Source organism: Ischnura elegans, chromosome 2 (genome assembly GCF_921293095.1).
Source record: "Ischnura elegans chromosome 2, ioIscEleg1.1, whole genome shotgun sequence".
Taxonomy (NCBI): Eukaryota; Metazoa; Arthropoda; class Insecta; order Odonata; family Coenagrionidae; genus Ischnura; species Ischnura elegans.
Window position 1 is genome coordinate 110,265,808 of NC_060247.1, and position 20,846 is coordinate 110,286,653.

Here is a 20,846-nt window from a genome sequence, read left to right on the forward strand (position 1 = left end):
ATATAATTAGAAAATTTTCGATGACGGAAATAGAAGACAGTGTACCAGTCAATGGAGTGACCCCCAAACCCCAATAGTTCATTACATTCCGCTACATTTTTTATAATTTTTCTTTCCTTCATTCAAGTACAGGTGAAACTTTTTCTGTATGAACGTGCCGAGATTACGACTATAATTATTAGCAAATACATACATTTATTACGAAACCAAATATTTATTTAACACATACGAGGTGTGTGAGAAAAGTTTGTGAAACGTTGAATGTGTGAGGGCTCTTCTGAGCTCAGACCGTCGTTTAAAATTAAGAATGATGAGATAACAGTAAAATTTAGACAATTTTACCGCGAATGATTCCTTTGAGACCCGACATTGCAGACAAGTGGATGATAATGATAATGACAACGACAACTTCACCGTGACAATGCCCCGTGTAACACGACTGAGAGAAACGGGTGAACAGTCAACGTTGTGTCCACCGGTCTGTGATAGACATATTTGTTCATCTTTTGCACTTCTTCAGTGCGAGTTTCAACCCAATGCAGCAAATACATTTTTTTGACACTGCCATCAGTGAAGTTGTGTTTTTTTTTGTGTTACAGAAATAGAGCACCGTAATTTAGAGAAAATTTCTGCGATAAACTATTGTGTTACACTTGATGAATCCGCAAATGTGACTTTCGAGAAGTTGAAACTGGCCTATGGAGTTAGGAAAAAATAAGGACCTTAAGACTACGGCGATTTACAATATAACCACCACCCCGATTATGAATGGGAAGTCAATCAAAAAATCTGTTGAAGACATATAATTCCTTTTACTAATTTTTTTCGAATGAAAACTTTTTTATGCTCTCATTAGAAATATCTCTAATGTGAGGGTTATTTCAAATCTTTGCCACTTGCTTAAGGATTTAATTAGTGACTTGACAGTTAGGGACGTATTCATAGGCAAGTCATAAGTATTTGCTTCACGAATATCTTATCAAGAATGTGCTTATTCGCAAATTCCGTTTCATAATCAAGACGCCTTTGTCAAGACTGGTTTATTTGTTGACCATGAAAGCGGATACCGAATAAACTCGCCTTGACCAATAAGAAGGTTTTAATCAAGACGAACTTTAGTGTACAGTTACGATGCAACTATGAATTCGGCCTTTAGAGTGTAATTTATTATTATTTCTTTCTTAAATATCCGTTGACATAATGCCCAGAGAATCGTGGTCACTTCATTTAAGATAATTTTTTTGCCGGTTTAATGTGTTTATTTACTCAAAATATTATTCATTGCAGGCAATTTATGTATTTCTTTGAATGCGGAGAGGAAGAAACCAGAAGGTGTTCGGGGGAATTCAAAACAACTGTCACTCAAGTCATGTCCATATGGAGAATTTCGTCTTTTTGCTCGAGATAATTTCACATGAAATGTGCGATTTTTCTGCAATATTAAAATGGTGCATTGTCGACAAAATCATCATTGGTATCAGCTACCCATTTACGGAAAATCATAAGGTTTTTATTCTCAATAAGAAAATCTTTTCTTTCCGCAGGAACATTAAATTATGTACAAGAATTGCCATGAGAAAAAATTCCCCTGCACCGGGAATCGACCACGGACCTTTGGCTTTCCGGGCCACTGCGCAGACCACTACGCTATCCAGGTTCTTTAATTCCCATTACAATTATACCGAGGCTCATGGTATAATGGGCATTGAGCCTCAAGTACCATGAGCCTCGGTATAATTGCCATGGGAATTGAAGAACTTGGATAGCGTAGTGAGCTGAGCAGTGGCGCGGAAAGCTAAAGGTCCGTGGTTCGATTCCCGGTTCAGGGGAATGTTTTCTCATAGCAAAACTTGTCTATTTCACCACCGTTCACACGGCAGGGTTAGAAATATTACACTTACATTAAATTATGGTTTTGCTATTAGTACCTTATTCCGTCTAGTGACGACGCTGGGATTTCCCTATCCCCTTCCTTCCAACCCTATCCCCACCCCGGAGTCGTCGGCGGGCTCCCTATCGCTACGGCACTTCTTCCTTTTGTTCCTTTCCGTCGGATCCCCTCCCCGAGATGACTATGAGAATATCTCTCGGATATGATTCCTGGCCCTGGCAGTTTATCCTTCCAAGGTCCCACCCTGGGTTCTTATCCACTTTCATCAGATACCATTGGTTTAATATTCGTAACACAATTTTTTTCCAGCCAGTACACAGGGGTTTTTCTCCCAAAAACGTACATTTTTTAAGGGAAAAATATAAATAACATTATTTTTATTTTTGTATGAGCCAAAATTGAGTAATCAAAAATTTTCCTACATAAAATCTAATTACATATATGGCAGAGATCGCTTTTAGTATTTACACTGTTCTTTTATTTTTACACTTTTGTTATCTATGTGGTTCATTTGTCTACGAATATGATGCATTTATATATACACTCGGATACGACGGCACAGGAAGAATTTGTGCTTATTCCCGAAAAAAGTTTGTTTTATTTATCATTGGATATTTGGTAACTAGTCATCTTGTATCATCATGTCCGTCACTATCTTTTATATCCGTGGATTTCCACTAAATTAAATTATAGTCGGGTCGGATAATAGGTTAGAACACTGCCCTTGCTACATTGAACTTTCATCTTATAGCCTCAATTGTAAATAATAAAAGGTACATAGTTTTTTTCTTTTTACTTGTCCAGGAAAATTACTGACTTATCTTGGCTCTTCCAACAAACTGAGCTAAACGTGTTCTTTCAGCGTTAAAACATTCACTAAACCAAGTACAAACCCAAATAAACCTGACAATTTCCTTCTCTACGCACTGGCAGTTCTGGGCTACCATCATCTTCTACTAATAATTTATTCTTTTCTCTATGTGTCCACGGACATTCCTTTTTTGGTAACTACAAAATATTTTTTTAATTTCATAATAAATATTTTAAAATAAAATCAACTCAACAAGTCTTATTTGGAGTATTTATATTAATTTACCTCGTTGAATGATATATTTTATAATAAGTTATATAGCAGAGGTTGTTGATATAAATAACACCAGATCGAAAATCTTTTTCGGGCTCTCTTTGGACATTAAATTTGGGTACTATAATTTTTCTTTACTAATTTGTCACTTAAAGTAGTAAAAGAGTGCCTAAAAATGATTTATTTTAGCTTTGCCTTAATGTTATTGGATTTTTATGGAAATCCATGGACATAATTTTGCACGATTATGGGAGAATGACCAACAAATTACATATTATAAGCCTATTCTATGCGACTTTATTACAGCTGGAAGTTGTAACTCGTTTTTTTAACCCTATTTATTTCAACCTACTGAATATTTTTGCTATATTAAAACGCATAAATGACGTAAGGCAGCATGGCAGATCATTGAGTGAACTTTTTGGTGTGTACTTTAGCCGTGCATGCTGGCTCGAGGTCGGACTGGCAGGCCGTGCGGAAGTTAAACGAGGACGTGGCAGGACGACGCCGGCAGAGTCACCCCCCCTCCACTGGCTGGGGCTGATATAAGGCCCTCCCGGGGACGAGACTTGGGACTGTTTTCGCCTCTTTCGGCCCTGCTGTCCTACCCTCTCCTTCCCCCTCCTCCTACCACCAACTCCACCACTACCACTTACCAATTTTTCTTTTGTATTTACTGTAATAAATACTCGCCAGAGGGTGACGAGTTTTCTTGGTTTTATCCGGTTAGTTTTCCTTTTTTTATCCTTTTTCACTAATTTTCCGAGAGGTAGCCCTTCATACTGATCGGAAGATCTGAGTTCAAATAAACGCTTGAACTAACACACATGCTCACTTTCGCGATCCTGGTATTAATATTAGGTACGTCGTCGTCGGGCTTGCGGTGGCGATAAAATAAGGTTGTTTTAGTTTCAGCTGCGAACGCTCAGCACTTTTCAAGATATTAGCGACGGAATGGAAAACCTATTCGCCTAAATGCAACCCACAAAACACCATTAGCCCTATTGCTCCGTTGCTAGGACGTAGCACATTAAAAGTGCATTTCTTTAATGTGGGTTGCATAAGTGTAGACTTTTTCCTGGTACTTCCGCTACCTAAAATCTCGAAAAGCATTGAGTGTTGAATAATTATGAGGTCATTTTCAGTGAGAAACACAGAATGACCCCTCCCCCTGATGGCTTGCTATTCTAACCTGACTTCACGACAAAGGATACTCTAGTACGTCGCTATTGTCACCGTGAAATTTGGAGAAAATACACCGGAAGTCTTATTTTTTACCTCGAATTCAATTCACGCTGGTCATCTGCATATTACCCTCATAATCCTTCTTTAATGCCTCATTTACATCGTACTTAACTCTTCTGCCCAAGTTCCCAGCATTATTCCTCTTCCACGTCCATTTTCCTCATTACAAGCACCAACTCTTACATTTCAGGAAAGGTCATCCGATTCCCTCGGATAATCGTTATATTTATATGTATACGTGATATTTTCATCATTATAAACTTTAAGTATTGTTAGACGATGATCAATCGATGCCTCTGCTGTAGATATGGACATCACTGCCTTTTTCCAGTAAAACTACACCTACTAACTCACTGACTTAAAGATAACATACATTAAGCAACTCACATGCTATACGATTTTTCAGAAAGATTTGACTGACAGAACAACCTGATAATGCGTCAAGTCCCGAAGTTTATTTAAACCAGTTATAAGTAAGGAAAATTCCCAGTGATCTTCTAAAAGCGACTTTGGTGATATCAATCTTTGGTGATTCGCAACACAAACACTCATACGGGTAACTGGATGCAGAGTTTACGATGCGAAGGCCAATAAGGTCTTAAGGTCACGATTATGCAATGAAAGGTCGATATAGGCAAGGAAAGTTTCATTTTAGATCAGTTTATCAAGTAATTGAGTTGTGTGAAGAACCTTTAAGACGTACTACAATATTTACAGTGTCTGTCTAAGTCATTTTCGATTGGAGCTGCACACAAGCTAGTGGTCAACCCTCAAGTGGACACCATAGCCATCCACAGAAATGGCTTCCATGAGGCATCTGGTTATTTTTGGTGAGAAATTGGCCTTATATTCATATAAGCAAAACTCAGTCCTACCATAAATGGTATTTATGACAAGCTATGTTTCTATTCAAATAAATTAGTGCACGCACAGCTACAATGCCATTTTGCACTAGTAGCATATGTTTCTATGGAACCGGATATGAAAACTAATCATTTTTTGCTACTTTAAAATAAACAATTCCAATATAAACAATTATATAAATACTTTGAATGTGATTGCTCGAGCTGTAGAATCAAAGGAAGGTTTGATATTAGATTTTTTATTATTGTGGCCTCATATTGAAAACTACGGCTCTCAGTTTTTGAAAGGCTATTCCTTTGAAAAAATGTACTTTGAGGTTTTCTACAGTAATGCAGTGGAAAAGTATTATTTCAGTTTTATTAGAGTTATTTCTGCTTTTTTATCAATTGGTATTATTTTTTTCCCTATACAAAAAATACACGATTGAAATATACCGCCTAAATGTCCGTACATCAGAATAATAGTTTTAATGTAAGTAAGATCTCCCCATTTATTCTAAATAGCTTAATTTAACTTTTTCTACCATTGCATATCGTTCATATGCGGTCTTTGACACTTTTGGGTATGTAATGGTTGGGTAAAACAAAAAGTCTGTAAACGAAAGTAGAGAAGGACTTTTTTTAGGGATTGAAATGTAACCTTTCCACCTCAATGGTGGAAGGTTACATTTCGGGGAGTGGGTATCATTTGGATAAGTTAAACTAAACCCCCCGAAACAATTAAATTTAAACTTATACCCCCACTTGATGCAGCGCAGTGAAGGAAATACCATAAGGTTATTAAAGATACAATTTTTATTAACGGATACTGCGTACCTACGGTATTTTCTGACAAAAACTGATATTTTTAGCATTATTGTTCATAATTTAGTGGCCTTGACTCCCATACTATTCCGCCGAGTAATTTTCTCAAGTTACGAGTTTGACTTCGCAGGGGCTGCCATAGCACTTGCAGCGTTGGCACTATCTCACCAACCTCTTCTTACATTTGTACCTTTGGAAGGCTTTTTTGAATGCCAACGAAGAACTCTGGTAAGTCGACGCATTCCTCAAATTTATACTCATAAAATCTTCATCGTTTATCACTAGACCTATCGTTGCATAGAAACACCTCTCCGATTCGTTTTCTTATATGATATTTGTATTATCAAAATAAAATAATCGGGTAGCCTCCTTAGTCCCGGGATATATCAACCGTTATTTTTAGCCTGAATTTCATGTTTTCTATTTTTATGTTAACTAACGAAATTCTCTATTTCTGTAGATAATGCTTCTGTATAATGTTGCCATCTTTCAGAAAGCGCTGAAGTAGTTGCAATAACGATATATCACTCAGTCAAGCGGGAATAAAGTTCAAAGTAGAATGCTTAATGTACAAAACGTCAGGACCGAGGAGGGTGAATTGCGGGTTTCTGGTATTCTGTGAATAATTCCTAATTTTCAAATGATACATTTCGCTTATGATTTTACAACTGATTGCATTAATCATTTCCAGAATTTTATTTACAAAATATGGTTCGGCACAAAGCATGGATGACATGAATAAATCTTAAATCACATGTAAAGCTTTCGGAGAATCATTTTGATCTTTTTTACCGCATTAAAAATAGAGTGTCTTTCCGGATCAAAAAACTATGTAAATATTGTTTAAAATTGCATGTAATTGTGGTCATTAACAATCATTTGCTATGATTTTGATCAGAATTAATGTATACAACGATTTCATACCATCAGTATTTGTGAAAGATTTAGAAAGGAGCTAGGCTCAATTAAAGATACTATAAAAATTCAATTTAGAGTTCATGTTACTGACTTTATAACTTTATCGGTAAAATTACCTTAAGAATTACTTCTTTTACGATTGTTCACCCTTAAGACCACTTGTTAAATGTGGAATATTGGAGTATAAAGGAGGAATAATTTACTGATAGTAATCGCTTAAGTGGCAATTCAAAATTGCGATGCATGCAATTATAACTTCTGTAACAACCCATACCCTGTGATATATTTTGTACACACCATAAGTTGGCTACAACATAAGAGAGGCTGAACCCTTTACACGTAAATTACGTTACTCAGGGACTCGAATTATCTGTAGGTCGTATGCGTATAAGTAAAATAAGTGTTTAAATTAAATTTTATGGAAAATTTTGAAATAGCCAATAGCCCTTGGAATTTTTAGTGATTTTTTATTTTGTACTGACTCACCTTGATTAAAGTTAAGCATCCCCATGACGTCAAAACCCTGACATTCACTTGTTTTATGTTTTCTGTTATCGTCCTTCATTCTTTCTTTTGTTCACCCCACCTGATTTGCCGTCATTTTATTTATGTAGACTTTCATCTATATTCTTGTTTTTCATCCATTATGGGTGAATAACCATTTTCGATTTTGACATAGATAATATACATTTTAATGACAGAGGGCTTAAAATATATTTTATGAAAAAAATTCTTAGTTGCCAATAGTCCGGATAGACTTTGATTTGATATTTTATTTTGTACTGACTCACATTTGTTGAATTAAACATCCCGATGACGTCAAAACCCAGACCCGCACTAAGGTTCCACTTGTTGTATGTTTTCTGTCATCGGTATTCATTCATTTCTTCACGCAAACTGTTTCCCCTCCCACTACCCTCACTCCAATGCCATATGCCTCCACATCCTACCTTGGCCTGAGTATTAATATTGAGAGAAGCTGGCTAAAAATGACACATTGAGTCGAAATTATGGTCGGTTGAGTTTTTCATTAAAAGTGTGGAAATAACCATTTTTGTCCTTTTAACGTGGATAAATGAAATCAGCTTTTTTAAAATCATCGGTTACGAGAAAGTAACGATTATACCGAAAGCAACGATTCCCCTTTCGCTTAAAGGAGTAAAATACGAATAAAAATTTTCATTTCGTAAAAACCATTGTAAAAAGTACAAATTACTCCAAAAGTAATCTTACAAATAATCCCATTACTTTTGCTCCATTACTAACGAACACTTGACATCATACATTTCACCATTTCACCCTATTGTAATATCATGACTATATGTGGACACATTCACATAATAGCTTTAATATTCATTTTGATTTTCACAAATGAAAATTACAGGTTCAAAGGTGGTTGATGAAAGACTGCTTAGGCAAGCACTTCTCCGAAAAAGCAGTGAACGCCACAATAGAATTGTACAAGGATTCCAGATGCCCTTTTTGCAAGCACGTATGCAGGTGAGGAATTAGTTTTATTTAACGTATGAATTACTATTCTATGCATTTTATTTTTAAATAGATGCATATCTATATTTATAAAAGAGAATGTCTGTTTTTCTGTCCACTATGAATTTCCATACGTCTGCCTGGAATGCCACCAAAGTTAGTACGTAGGTACATCTCATGCTCTTAAACGCTCTTTTCCCTACTTCTGGTTGTGTGCGCTGCGTTTTTTGCGTCGTTTTATCATTACCGCTTGTTACGCCACGTCATACTACATTACAACCTGCCGTTTATGGTTTCCGTATGATTTTTTCACATCCTGCCGGGTAAGCACACACATTGACACGTTCCAAGGGAAAATATAACTAAAACGTTCTACCCCAAACTATTTCTTCCTCTTGGTGCAAAAAGTTTTGCTTTCATATGCGTCCACACTACGTTTTTGGTAAACACGTACTTAAACACACACACCGATAAATATTGCGGAGGGGGATACAAACAGCATTCCGGCCGCCCCCCTTCATAAAAAAAATCAGAGATATGGTAGGATTAGTATTCTATTCAATTCAATTTATTCAGTCAAAATAAGCATATGAATTATGCGTGGCTTTGTTATTAATATAACATGTTTTACACTTCATATAAATATAAAACATTATCCACAATATGAAAAATACAAATGCATACAATTTACTATTCTTTGGGATTAACGCATTTCAATTATATATTTGAATTGGTTTGCATTATAAAATCATCTGCACTATAGAATAATCTACATAAAAGTAGCTTTTTTAACGGAAAACTTGAATTTAAAGGAACTTTTGATATTTTTAATATAAGTTGGCAATTTATTGTACGTAAGTATTCCCTGATGATCTAGCCCTTCAATCGTTTTATTTACTCTGTGATGACTTACATGTAATGCATTATGGCTTCTCGTTTTATGACTATGAAGGTCAAAATTTTTAATTAACATGTCTTGATTTTAATGTTAATAAGAGATACTGTTTCAAGAATATATATGCAAGGAAGAGGTAAGATTTCTAGTTTTTAAAAGTAGGTTTGCTTGGAGCTCTGTTAATAAAATTAGTTATTATGCAAATAATCTTTTTTTTGCATTTTAAATGATTTTGGAAAGAAGATAGAGGAGCCCCAAAAGGGAATACCATAATTGAGAAGTGACTGCACATAGCCAAAATATATAGTTCTCAATACTTGAGTGCAAGTGGTTTGCTTGAGTACACGGAATTCATAACAGATTTTTGCCAGTTTTTGAGTTTATTTATTAATATGTTCCTCCCATGAAAGATTAAAGTCAATTCAAATACCTAAAAATTTTGTTACCTTTAGTTCTTTTATGGGGCAACTGTTAATTATTGGATTAAAATTTATTAACTTCCTCTTGTGATTGAAGTTTAAAAAATGGGTTTTACATACATTTAGATATAGCTTATTATCGGTGAGCCAGTTCATCAAATTGTGTGTAGCATTTTTAGTTATTGAAAAATGGACTGAGCGCTTAGGCCCCCTTATGCTTAGGTGGCCCTTTTGGTCATACACGACGCTTATGGTCTGCTCACGCAGGAACACACTTAATGTTCAATATTTAGGAGCGCGGTATAAGCTGACACCATGCATGCTATACGAAAATCGTATTTTTTTCATTGTATTCCGTTGCATATGCATACCATTATGGTACCTGATTTGTTCCTTTACCTTAAAATCCTGCCATGTGACTAATATTCCAAATTCCAAGTTTACCACTCCTCTGGATACTATCCCTCCCGACCAACGCCGGGGGCCTGCTGGTATATGTATACATAGACAAATTTCAACTTTTATGACCATAAAGCGAAATATATCAAATTTATCACCCTTCACTCTTGCTACGGGAATAGTATAAATGAAAATTAAGTTCAAGCCTAATTTCAGAGCAGTATTCTGTAAAAATGAATGGCCGATATATGCCTCTAGAGGTTTGGTCGTTTCTGATCCTCATTGCCTATTTTAGGAGTAAAATCTATGGCACTTTATTTAGATATCTGTTTTTGTGATCAGCTGAGAGTATTCAAACGAGACGCGGGAATTTCGGTTCATTTGTTGGATTTGGTTCATGGGATGTGATTCGTGGCAATAAATCGGTTCTTTAAATCATTCATAATGAACCGAATAAAATGTGGGAATATTGAATCCATATTAAAATCGAATCAATCTGATTCTCTAATCCATGTGAATTTTGAATCTATGGAGAATTCGTAATATGTATGCGTAATGTATTAATCATGCTATAGACCATGAGAATCTGTCAACCTACTGCATTTCAAATATGACGGATAGCAAATCATAGTCATTTTTTTTTCATTTTAAAGGCATTTCTAATGAAATGTTTTCGGATTTTAAAACCTCTTCGATTTATATGTATATTATGCTTAAAAGAATAAGTAGCCCACGATGAATTAATTGCGAAATGCAATTACTTTTAATGTAAATATCTCTTAAACGAAGTTCAATTCCTCAGATCACAGACATTTTTAACTGTTACATTGCATGCAACTATTTCTCAAAGACTTTCATTCTTATTAAAACATTTAATTGTGAGAGTGAAGAATTCATTTTAATTGCATCTAAAAATTCCACTGCCTCAAAAATTTTCATTTCACCGGACTTCCAGAAAAATACTTGTATCACTGACCGAAATCAGTGAATATTTTGTTCCATCATACTAAAATATATACCCCATATCTCTACGAGTAAAATCAGTAGTAATTTTTGCGAAGAGTTAATTTTTATTGACAACTTGTATGGCTATTCGTCAGAATCTAATGATGATTCACCTCCTATCATGGAAAGCATCAACGCAGTCAAGCCGAATTCAAATCGTTCTTATTGAAGGATTACGATTTGTAGGATTTGAATCTTCTATCGTTCATTTTGAACGATTTGGATTCGGCGGATTTGAATCTTCCATAAAATTGTTCATTTTGAACGATTCATTCATGAACGGCACAGCTCTAATTCATGCACTAGATTCATGTCTCCCTTAAGGGAGAAAAAAATTAATAAATTTGTCCTGCTGTTCCGAAGCGTTTCCACTAATCGCTTAGCCTTAGCGTGTCTGAAACTGATAATTTATAATTTTATTTTATTTCTTACGTATTGATATTCTTTATAGTTCACCTATTGGTGGTGGACTTGGAGGCCTTAGATTAACAAAATGGCCATAGAAATAGATTCTGGATTGGGTAATTAACCATTAAAATTTTTATTCCTTCTATTGTTTTTCTCATTGATTTAATCACATTATCGTATAAAAAATAATGCTTTATGCAACTAATATACTTTATAAAAATGTCTATTCAAGGCCTTAATGCATTTTAAAAACTAAGGCAACATTTTATAAATCAAGAACGATTACGTTGAAATTACCAATGGTACTTAAAAAACAGTTTACAAAGAGATTAAGTGATAAATAAGGTTCATGCTTGCCCAATTTCATCAAGGCTGGTACGAATACAGCACGGTATACGACGTCAAATAAAAACTGCTCATTCTATACCAAATGTCCAATTTAATGATTCTCAAAGAGTTATCATGAAATACGGGAAATATTTTGAAACTTATGGTGGTACCATCAAAGTTCAACTATTATAGAAAACACCAATTTTTCTTGTTTTCTCGTATATTTTTATTAATAATAAATATGACTAATTACATTTTTAGCAAACAGGACGAAATACGCCGCTGTTTAAGAGAAGCATGGGATGTCCTCCCTCTTCCTTCGAATAGATCATTGGAAATGGTTCCCTTCGTACGAAGTTTGGTCGAAGAAAGCCTCAACACCCTCTGCGAAAACGATGCTGCATCGCTCAGTGGTACCGATTTTTCTTATCTTAATGTATACTTGGAATATATTTAATTCTGCGAAAATTTTGAATAATACAGGGTCTGTTTAACAAGTTTCCTGACTGTGTCTATGCGATACAATATTTATTTAGTCCATAAAGGTCCACAAAGAGTTATTAGGGTATTATTAGGGTCCACAAAGCATTGTCCGGCGAAATGAATGAGAAATGGTGGCTTCAGGTTGAATGCCCTAGGACCACTGCATATAATTGCTGCTAAAATCATATAATGAAAAAAGTACCATTATCCTGCGCTCCCGTTGCGCGAAGGAAAAATAAGTTCTGCTGGAAACTTATTGAACGGACCCTGAATGTTAAAGTGGAGAAATTATCGTAGCCCATCTTTATTATTCACATGTTGTATCTTTCTCTCTTTTTCTCACCATTTTCCTTGTTGTTGCAATCGCAGTGTTCTTTGACGAAGAAAACAGGGAATGTCTTACCAGTGCCTGGCGCACTTGCAGACATCATGTGGAACGGTATATGGACTTAGACCTCATCGCTTTCTGCGACATCACAGACAAAACGGAGCTGGATCCTTTCTCTAACCAAATCATCTGCCAGTAAGTATGGTATTAGTAGGATTTATATGCTAAAGTCTTAGACTATTAAGCAATCAGTTGCCTTAACCCTTAGAGGACCAAGGGAGGGCTAAAAAATGTCCACCTTTTTATTTTTTCAATATTTTAAGTACTCATTCACCCAATACAGATTTATAACTTCGTTATATTGACAAATATAGGTTTAAAAAGATATATACATCTTGATATATATGGTAAATTTTGTTCATACAACGTTATGAGAGCGTAAATACGCGGTGGACACAAAATAACCCTCCCTTGGTCCAACCTGTGACATATTTTTCGACCGAATGGAATCGTGTAATGGGAAAAATAGTTTTGTTTGGCATTATTATTTATAACTTAAATTGTTTAAATTAAGTATTAATGTTTATTTTAATTCAACAATACGCTCCATATTGTATTTATGTATTTTAACTATAAGATGTAATTACTTTGATTTTATTTAACAAATTTCTACTTTACATAGTTTCAATTATTATTCTATTCTAATAAATCAGAATTCGTAAAAATAGTTTTCAATATATTTATCTTATATATTGATTAATTTTCTTCAAAAATTTTGAACTGCATGTATAAATAATTACTCTCTGTTTCTATTCACTTTGCGTACTCTTATTGGCTCTGCTTGGCAGAATTATAAACTGATGCATTATATCGAAAAAAAGCTTCTGAATACCCTTCTGAAAATTTGAATATTGAAGTCATTCCCTCTATAATACTTTCAAAAAAACCTTTTCACTGTATTTATTTTATTCATTCATGAACAGGAAAGGGCGCAAAGAGCTCTATCCAGCCATTCATAAAGCACCTTTTACAAAATAAATTTTTGCATACCCCGGAAACACTCTGGTTACCTATCTAATCAGACTCGCAAGAATTAGAAGTACTTTACCTTCATGTCAAACTGGAATGCCATTGATGCGAAAATATGAGTGCAACATTAACTAGCCCACTTTCTTACGGTGATATTAGTGTTTTTAAATTTGTGACGCACCGGCTAATTTACTCAATACCTTCACCCTCACCTGCTGTGTGATTTGAACTCTCGCCACTCAAGATGCAATCTGTATACAATATAATGCAATTTATACAATCAGGATACAATTCAAAAATTACCTATCATACGGTGAGCATTTACGATGCATGAAATGCTGTCTGCAAAGCTACTATGAAATTTTGGTCCTCATGTTGACGTCTAGAGCTACTATGCGGTGGCTTTTGAGTGAAAGGGTATATATCTTTGAAAAGTTTTCCTATCTGCTTATCTACTTGACTGAGAGTGACGTGTAATGAGAATTGAAAATTATAAGTGACACAGAATAAATCAGTAATGAAGAATTGAGTGATACTGTAGTCCATGTTAGTGAAATCAGTTCAAATAATGACAGTAAGGCAGGTGAAGGAAGTGACTTTTGTAGGAAATAAGGCAGCTAGGAAGATATCGAGTACATTGCAAAAACGGCAAGGAAAAACCTGAGTCATCCTCCTCGTGTGACTAAGCGAACCATTCAAAATATATTGCGGAAAAAGCAATGTTTACTACCTGCTGGTAGGGAAAAGGATATGCGCAAGTCACTTGAAAAAATTTCAACCCTGAAATTCTTGACATGATTTTACAGCATACAAATGAAGAAGTAGAACGAGCTCGAAGCCTAAAAATGATACGGTAGAACTAAAATCCTTCGTAGGAGTTTTGATATTGTTCGGTGCAAACGGTGATAGCAAGTGACAATTGCATGATTGGTGGTTACATAGATTCGGAAGGCATATGGTTTTCATATGTTGCTGCGAAGAGTTGAAACTGATATCAGGAACTATTGCCGTATTTGATGAAAAGTCTACTCGGGGAAAGACAAAGATGAAAAGACAAAGTTGTGCTTATTTTTCGGTATTCCAAATAGTCAATGCAATATCACCCAAATATTACATTTGTGAACCCGATATGTTAGTTGATAAAATGTTATCATTGTTTAGGGGAAGGTATAGATTTATAGTATTCATGAAATAAGGGTAGCATGGGATACTTATAAGAATGTTCACCAACCATTATGAGAGGTATGTGTTCAACATGGAAATTGTTGCCACAGAAAATAATGAACCATCAACAAGCAGAGGTTCAAACGAAATAGCGAACGCCTGGTGGTCCCAATCAAGAATTCCGGGGAAAATGTGTCAATGGGTAGATACTATAATTTTGTGGAGCCAGCAGAAGAACTTTATGGATTGACTATTGTTGTAACTATGCAGAGTAACAGAAAACGTATTCCTGAACAATTGAAGGGAACAGCTAGTCAGAAGATTTTTTCAAGTTTGTTTGAATTTACAGACCCGAGATCTGGGAGTCCACCGGTGACTCTTATCATTCATCACCAATGAGAAGCCTAAGAAAAATATCGTTTCTCTATCTAAACAGCATATAGAAATCTATTCATAGCCGATATAAATGTCAGTAATTGTTTCAAAAATAAATGTGACGTAAATTTGCTCTACTACAACACCAAAGGAGGAGTTGATGTCATTGATCAGATGCTATGCAAGTATTCCACCAAAAGATCTACAAGAAGTTGGCCAATCTGTCTTCTTTGCACTAATCGGCATTGCTGCCCTAAATGGATTCTCTCTTTTTATACTCATTTTCCTCAGTAAAATATGAAAAAAATTAAATGGAGACATCATTTAGGCATATTTTTTGGGCCTTGAACTTGTACGGCCACAATACAGTATTAGTTGGAAAACACAATAGGTTTACAGAACCACATTTCGTTGGTGATGGAAGGGGTCGCGGATAGAAAAATACAGCCATCATATGTTGCTGTCAAAGTAATTGGCACAGGAAGTTTCCACGCGTGCAGCAACGCATTCACATCAAAAAGAGAAAAACCAAACAAATTATAAAAAAACTATGATTATATGTTCTATATGTAACAGTTATATTTGCGGTAAACATGGCATAAAAACTAACGTATACAATACGAAGGCAATAATGCTGCCTTGTCAGAAGATTCGAGTTGATTATTCATTAGTGATTGCTGATTTTAATAATTTTATAACTTTATCGGAATGATATGGTTATTGATAAATAAATACTACGAACAATATAGAACATAATTTTTTAAATGAGGAGACGTATTATGATTTATCATGTACTTTTAAATTAGGTAACTGAAAACGGAGTGGAAAATTTTAGGTTTATTTTAAATAATTATAAAATTGTTGTCCTGGAGTACGGTTGCTGTAAATTGACTTGAATTTGAAATACTATGCCTTATTGTTATTTAAGATGTACAGTTATCGGTGATTTAGAAACTTAATTTTCAAATAAGAACATGAAATCCGGAACCTCTGTGAAGAAGTTTTATCATAATTTCGTTTATGATCAGTTTAAAAAGATTTGAAAATTTCAATATTTTTATTGCAATTTTATGACTTTTAGCTGGATAAACAACTTTTAAAATGTTTTAACAATGTAAAAACATAATTGTTGAAGTTATATTCTGTTTCATGATTAATTAAAACGAAAAAATATAAGTGGGCATTTTTTGACCCTCCCTTGGTCCACGGTGTAACCGGAAAAAGGTTGGTCCTTTAAGGGTTAAGAGGACGTATACCTCCGGCTTGACCGTTCGTCTTTGTGACAGATAACTCTTTTAAAACTTTTTTCAATATTTCTTTTTTTTCAAGAAAATATTTTTATTGAAAATTCCAGGCTGTTTAAACCATATCAATATCTCCATTTCATCAATATGCTGTGTGTGAAAGTGGATTATTTGTACATTTTGATTGCAAGATACCGTAAACCAGTACACTGTTGTCAATATTTTCCTATATTCCAAATTTAAAATTAACCTCGGAACATTCTCTAATGTAATTTTTCTTAAAATTTAAAAGCAGGCAAATATTCATAACAAAAACACTTGGCTTTTTCTGAAAATGCAAAAATAGCGGAAGTTTTACGGCACTAATGCCTACATCACCTGAAAAGGCAAAATACCGATCGCGAGGCAGCAATGTGACAATGTGATGATGAAAAATTAAGTGATAATTTCAAAAACATGGAAAGAACCTTCATGCCAATAAGAGTTAGAAAAAATCAAGGCACTCGCAATATAGCCTAGGCGAATTAATATAATAAAACCATCACTCCGTGCATGACTTGTAAGTCAATCGAAAAATCTGTTGCAGAAATATTTCCATTTACCAATTTTTGTTCAAATCAAAACAATTTTATTATTCAGACAGTTATTATCCTCTTAGAAATACCTCTAATCCGAGGGTATTTTAAATCTTTGCCACTCGATAAAGGCTTTAATTAGTGACTTGACAATTAGGGACGTATTCGTAGACAAGTCTTAAGTATTTGCTTGACGAAGATTGCATCAAGAATGAGCTTATTCGCAAGTTCCGTTTCATAATCAAGACGCCTTCGTCAAGACGAGCTTATTCGTTGACAATGAAAGCGGATACCAAATAAGCCAAGCTTGAACAATAGGGTGGTTTTAATCAAGATGAATTTTAATATACCATTAAGACGCGACTAGAAATTCGGCCTTTAGAGTGCAATTTATCATTCATTTTAAAAAAATATCCGTTGAGAAAATGCCCAACGAATTGTAGACACCTAATATTGGATGTATTCGTTTGCCGTTTCAACATATTAATTTGCACAAAATATTATTCTTTTCAGAAAATATAAGAACTTCTTTGAATGCGGAGAGGAAGAAACCAGAAGATGTTCGGGGGAATTGAAAACTTCTGTCACCCAAATCATGACCATATGGAGAAATCAGCCTTTTTGCTCAAAATAATTGCACAAAAATGAATGAAACACCAGCTATATAAATACACAATCAATGAGATTTAGTGGCCTCGTATCACAGCATATTTAACAATAAGGACTCAATAACCACTCGTTTATTGTACACGCGTCAGTTAAACCTCAGATTCCTTTAATTTGTAACAGCTGAATGATATCGTCAATAAAAATATTTAATATATTAGGAAACAATTATACTGTAATAAATTCTCCATTGATTAATTCGCCTCGTTTGAAACCCCTGCCTGAAGCACACAACATAGAGGTAACAGCAGTATTACGGCTAAACAAATCGACGCGATTCCTCCATTGTGTGGCAGAAAACAGGTCCCACCAAGCTTGCACCATTCATTCTGATTCTTACCGCAGTACTCTTGTCCAGATGGAATTACAACTTAAACTAATTTCCTTCAGTGCTCAGATCCACTTTCCCGGTGTCCGATTTTGATCTCGGACACCTGGAAAACTTGCCTAAACCCGAATCACCAACGCCAGGACCCATGATGTGACATTTATTATTGTGCCCTGTGCCCTCGACAATCTTTCCTATCCCCCCCTTGTATTCTATCCTCATTTGCGCCTTGTTTCCTCACCTACATCTCCCTCTGCTGGTCGAAGATCCATCAAAACTGGGAAATCCACACAACAAAAGGGCATCACTCCCCCACCTATGTATTAGCTCTCAACTAACTCCACCTTTTCCTGGTGCAAAGAAGTTTAATCTCATGACTTGAAACCCAGAGCTTGTACGATGACAAAGATATAAATGATGGAAGAAGCACCTTTATATACTATTCTGGGAGTTAGCTCTTAAAAGTTGTACACTGAATTTAGACAGAAGCACTTAGATTTATGATTTAGGTATGGGGAATACCCCATTGCTACGAAGCCCGTTTTGGTTATAAATAGTGATAAATACAACATTCAAGTTTATATTGATCAAGTTTAATGTATATCTAAATAATTTTGTTCTTTTACGATGGGGTGATATCTCGGAAATCAAAGGGCAGAAATGAAAGAAATTTGAAGTGATACTCTGCAAATGTCTAAAGAGTCGTTGTTAAATACAAAAAAGGGATAGAATAATCCGAGAGTGACGTCATATTCACTTTTGTCCGAAAAACATCGAAAAATACCAAAATTCATAAATTTTATATGCGATGGTGCACGCTTTCCCGGTATCCGATTGCAAAAATAATTTTCTCGATTTATTTCTCAAGTTTTCAAGTGGAAAAAAACTGGGGGGCACGGCGTCCTAAAAGGAATCCGAAACGACGACCGTTAATTACTCTTGAAAATATCAATAATTAATATAGGTAAATATTTAATGGCGTTTCTAATCCGTCTAACAAAAGGTCACTTATACAGAGTTAAAAAAATTATGTTACAAAAGTTTAACCTTGGATAGTTGGTACCAATAGGAAATAAATTTCGGATAATGCTTTGGTCGAAAACTTATTTTTAAACTACTGAAACTTCGAGCTCCGGTTGGCCGCAAGTTTCCCCTGTTCCCGGATGACTTGAATACATCGCGATCTCCCGCAGGCAAAGTATTCGAAGCCATGATTTGTCCAGAGTATTTTTTCTTCTGAAGTTTACAATTGAAGTCTTTTTGACGTAGACGACATTGGAAATTTCGACTCCAACTGGTATCCGCTATCTAGAGTTAAAATTTAGAGACACCAATTTTCTCCGCCATATATTTAGCTTGATAAATTCTGTTTCACGGACGGAACGAATTTATTTTGTACATTTTATTTTCCAAGTCCCAGTTTTACGGTTGTTTCTGAGGTGATTCTGAAACGGCTGGCTGATGTTCTGTTATTACAGTTAAATGATGACATAGATTCAAGTATAGGTATTATGGGAAAAGGGTATTGGTGGGGTTAAGGCATTTTGGGAACTTTGAAATTAAGGCTGGTTTCAGAGAAGAAGAAAAAGGGAGCATAAAACAATTAACTGGTTTAGTTTTGCTTTCATATTTTTGTTTTTTTTTTTTTTTTGTGGCAGTCAATGGGCATAATTTCGCACGGTTTTGTGAGCCTTAACACACATAGTACGTACTGTAAGCCAAATAAGCGTTATAATGTAAGCGTTCAATGTGACTCTAGTACAACTGAAGTTTTAACTAGTTTTCTGAAGTACTATTTATATCAATCTCCTAAACGTTTTCGCTGAATTAAAATGCTTAAAAAATGACGTAAGGCAGTATGGCAGATTTGAATGAGCTTTTTGAGATGTACTGATCGGAGCGTTTGATTTCAAATGTACGCTTGAACTAACCCACACGCAAAACATCTTCGCTTTTGCGATCCTACGAGGATCGTTCAATGAGCCCTTACAATATCCCAGAAATTACTCCCTTTTTTCTAAGGTTATGAATTTGCCACTACCAACTTTTTAAATTACTTTTGTCACAGCGTTAATTTAATAAACATTTTACTAATTTCGACTGACGGTGAAAAATATCGACAATATGGCTACCGCGATTTGTCACATTGGAGTATAAACGTATTTGTGTGGTCAACTCAAAGGCTGAGATAGCGATTTTTCTTCACTAAACTGAGGATTCCACGCATCAATTCATAACTTTTGATGAAATATGAATTCAACACAACTCTACTGACAATGAGACAAAATAACAGCTAAAGCAATGGAATATTGAAAATCAACGGGCCCCAAAGCAAGCGAAGATGTTGAAATGGGCCGGTCAAGTCAGGGCGACGATATTTTGGAATTAACGCAAAATTATCTACATCGATTAGTTCGAAAAGGGAAAAACGATAAAAAGAGAGTATAATGCATCGTTTTTTGACCGGTTGATGTTAGAAACCAAGAAAAACGCCCTCGTTCAATGCAAAAAAATTCTTTCCTTCAACGAGACACAGCACGACTGCACACCTGTTCAGAGTCAATAGCTAGAATTACAGAATTAAAGTTTAATTATCACAAAATTCCCCCTATTCTCCAGATTTGGCTTCCGTGACTATATATAATTTCAAATGTTGAATAAATGGCTCTGCAGATAAAGGTAACGTCTGTGGAAGAGGTCATCGTCCAAACCAATGCCTATTTTGAAGACATAGCGAAATTTTTCTTTTTAAATGGCTTAAGCTCCTTTTATGATGCTTAAAAAAATTTAAATGCCTGAAAAAAACTCCAATAAAAATATAAAAAATGGACCCAATATAATTTTTTATACCTTTTCTTAATGACTTATTGAGAAACCCAAGCCAATCCCATTCTTACCCATCATA

General features: G+C 35.0%; 1 protein-coding gene across 1 annotated transcript; it reads left to right on the forward strand.

The window, feature by feature from the left end:
• The first annotated feature begins 4,879 nt into the window (after positions 1 to 4,879).
• LOC124154382 lies at positions 4,880 to 17,782 on the forward strand. Its single transcript, XM_046528068.1, has 6 exons — positions 4,880 to 5,050; positions 6,018 to 6,115; positions 8,190 to 8,305; positions 12,011 to 12,162; positions 12,602 to 12,755; positions 17,461 to 17,782. The coding sequence occupies exons 1-6, from the start codon at positions 5,020 to 5,022 to the stop codon at positions 17,579 to 17,581; spliced, it is 672 nt and encodes a 223-aa protein (XP_046384024.1). The 5' UTR covers positions 4,880 to 5,019; the 3' UTR covers positions 17,582 to 17,782.
• The last annotated feature ends 3,064 nt before the right edge of the window (positions 17,783 to 20,846 follow it).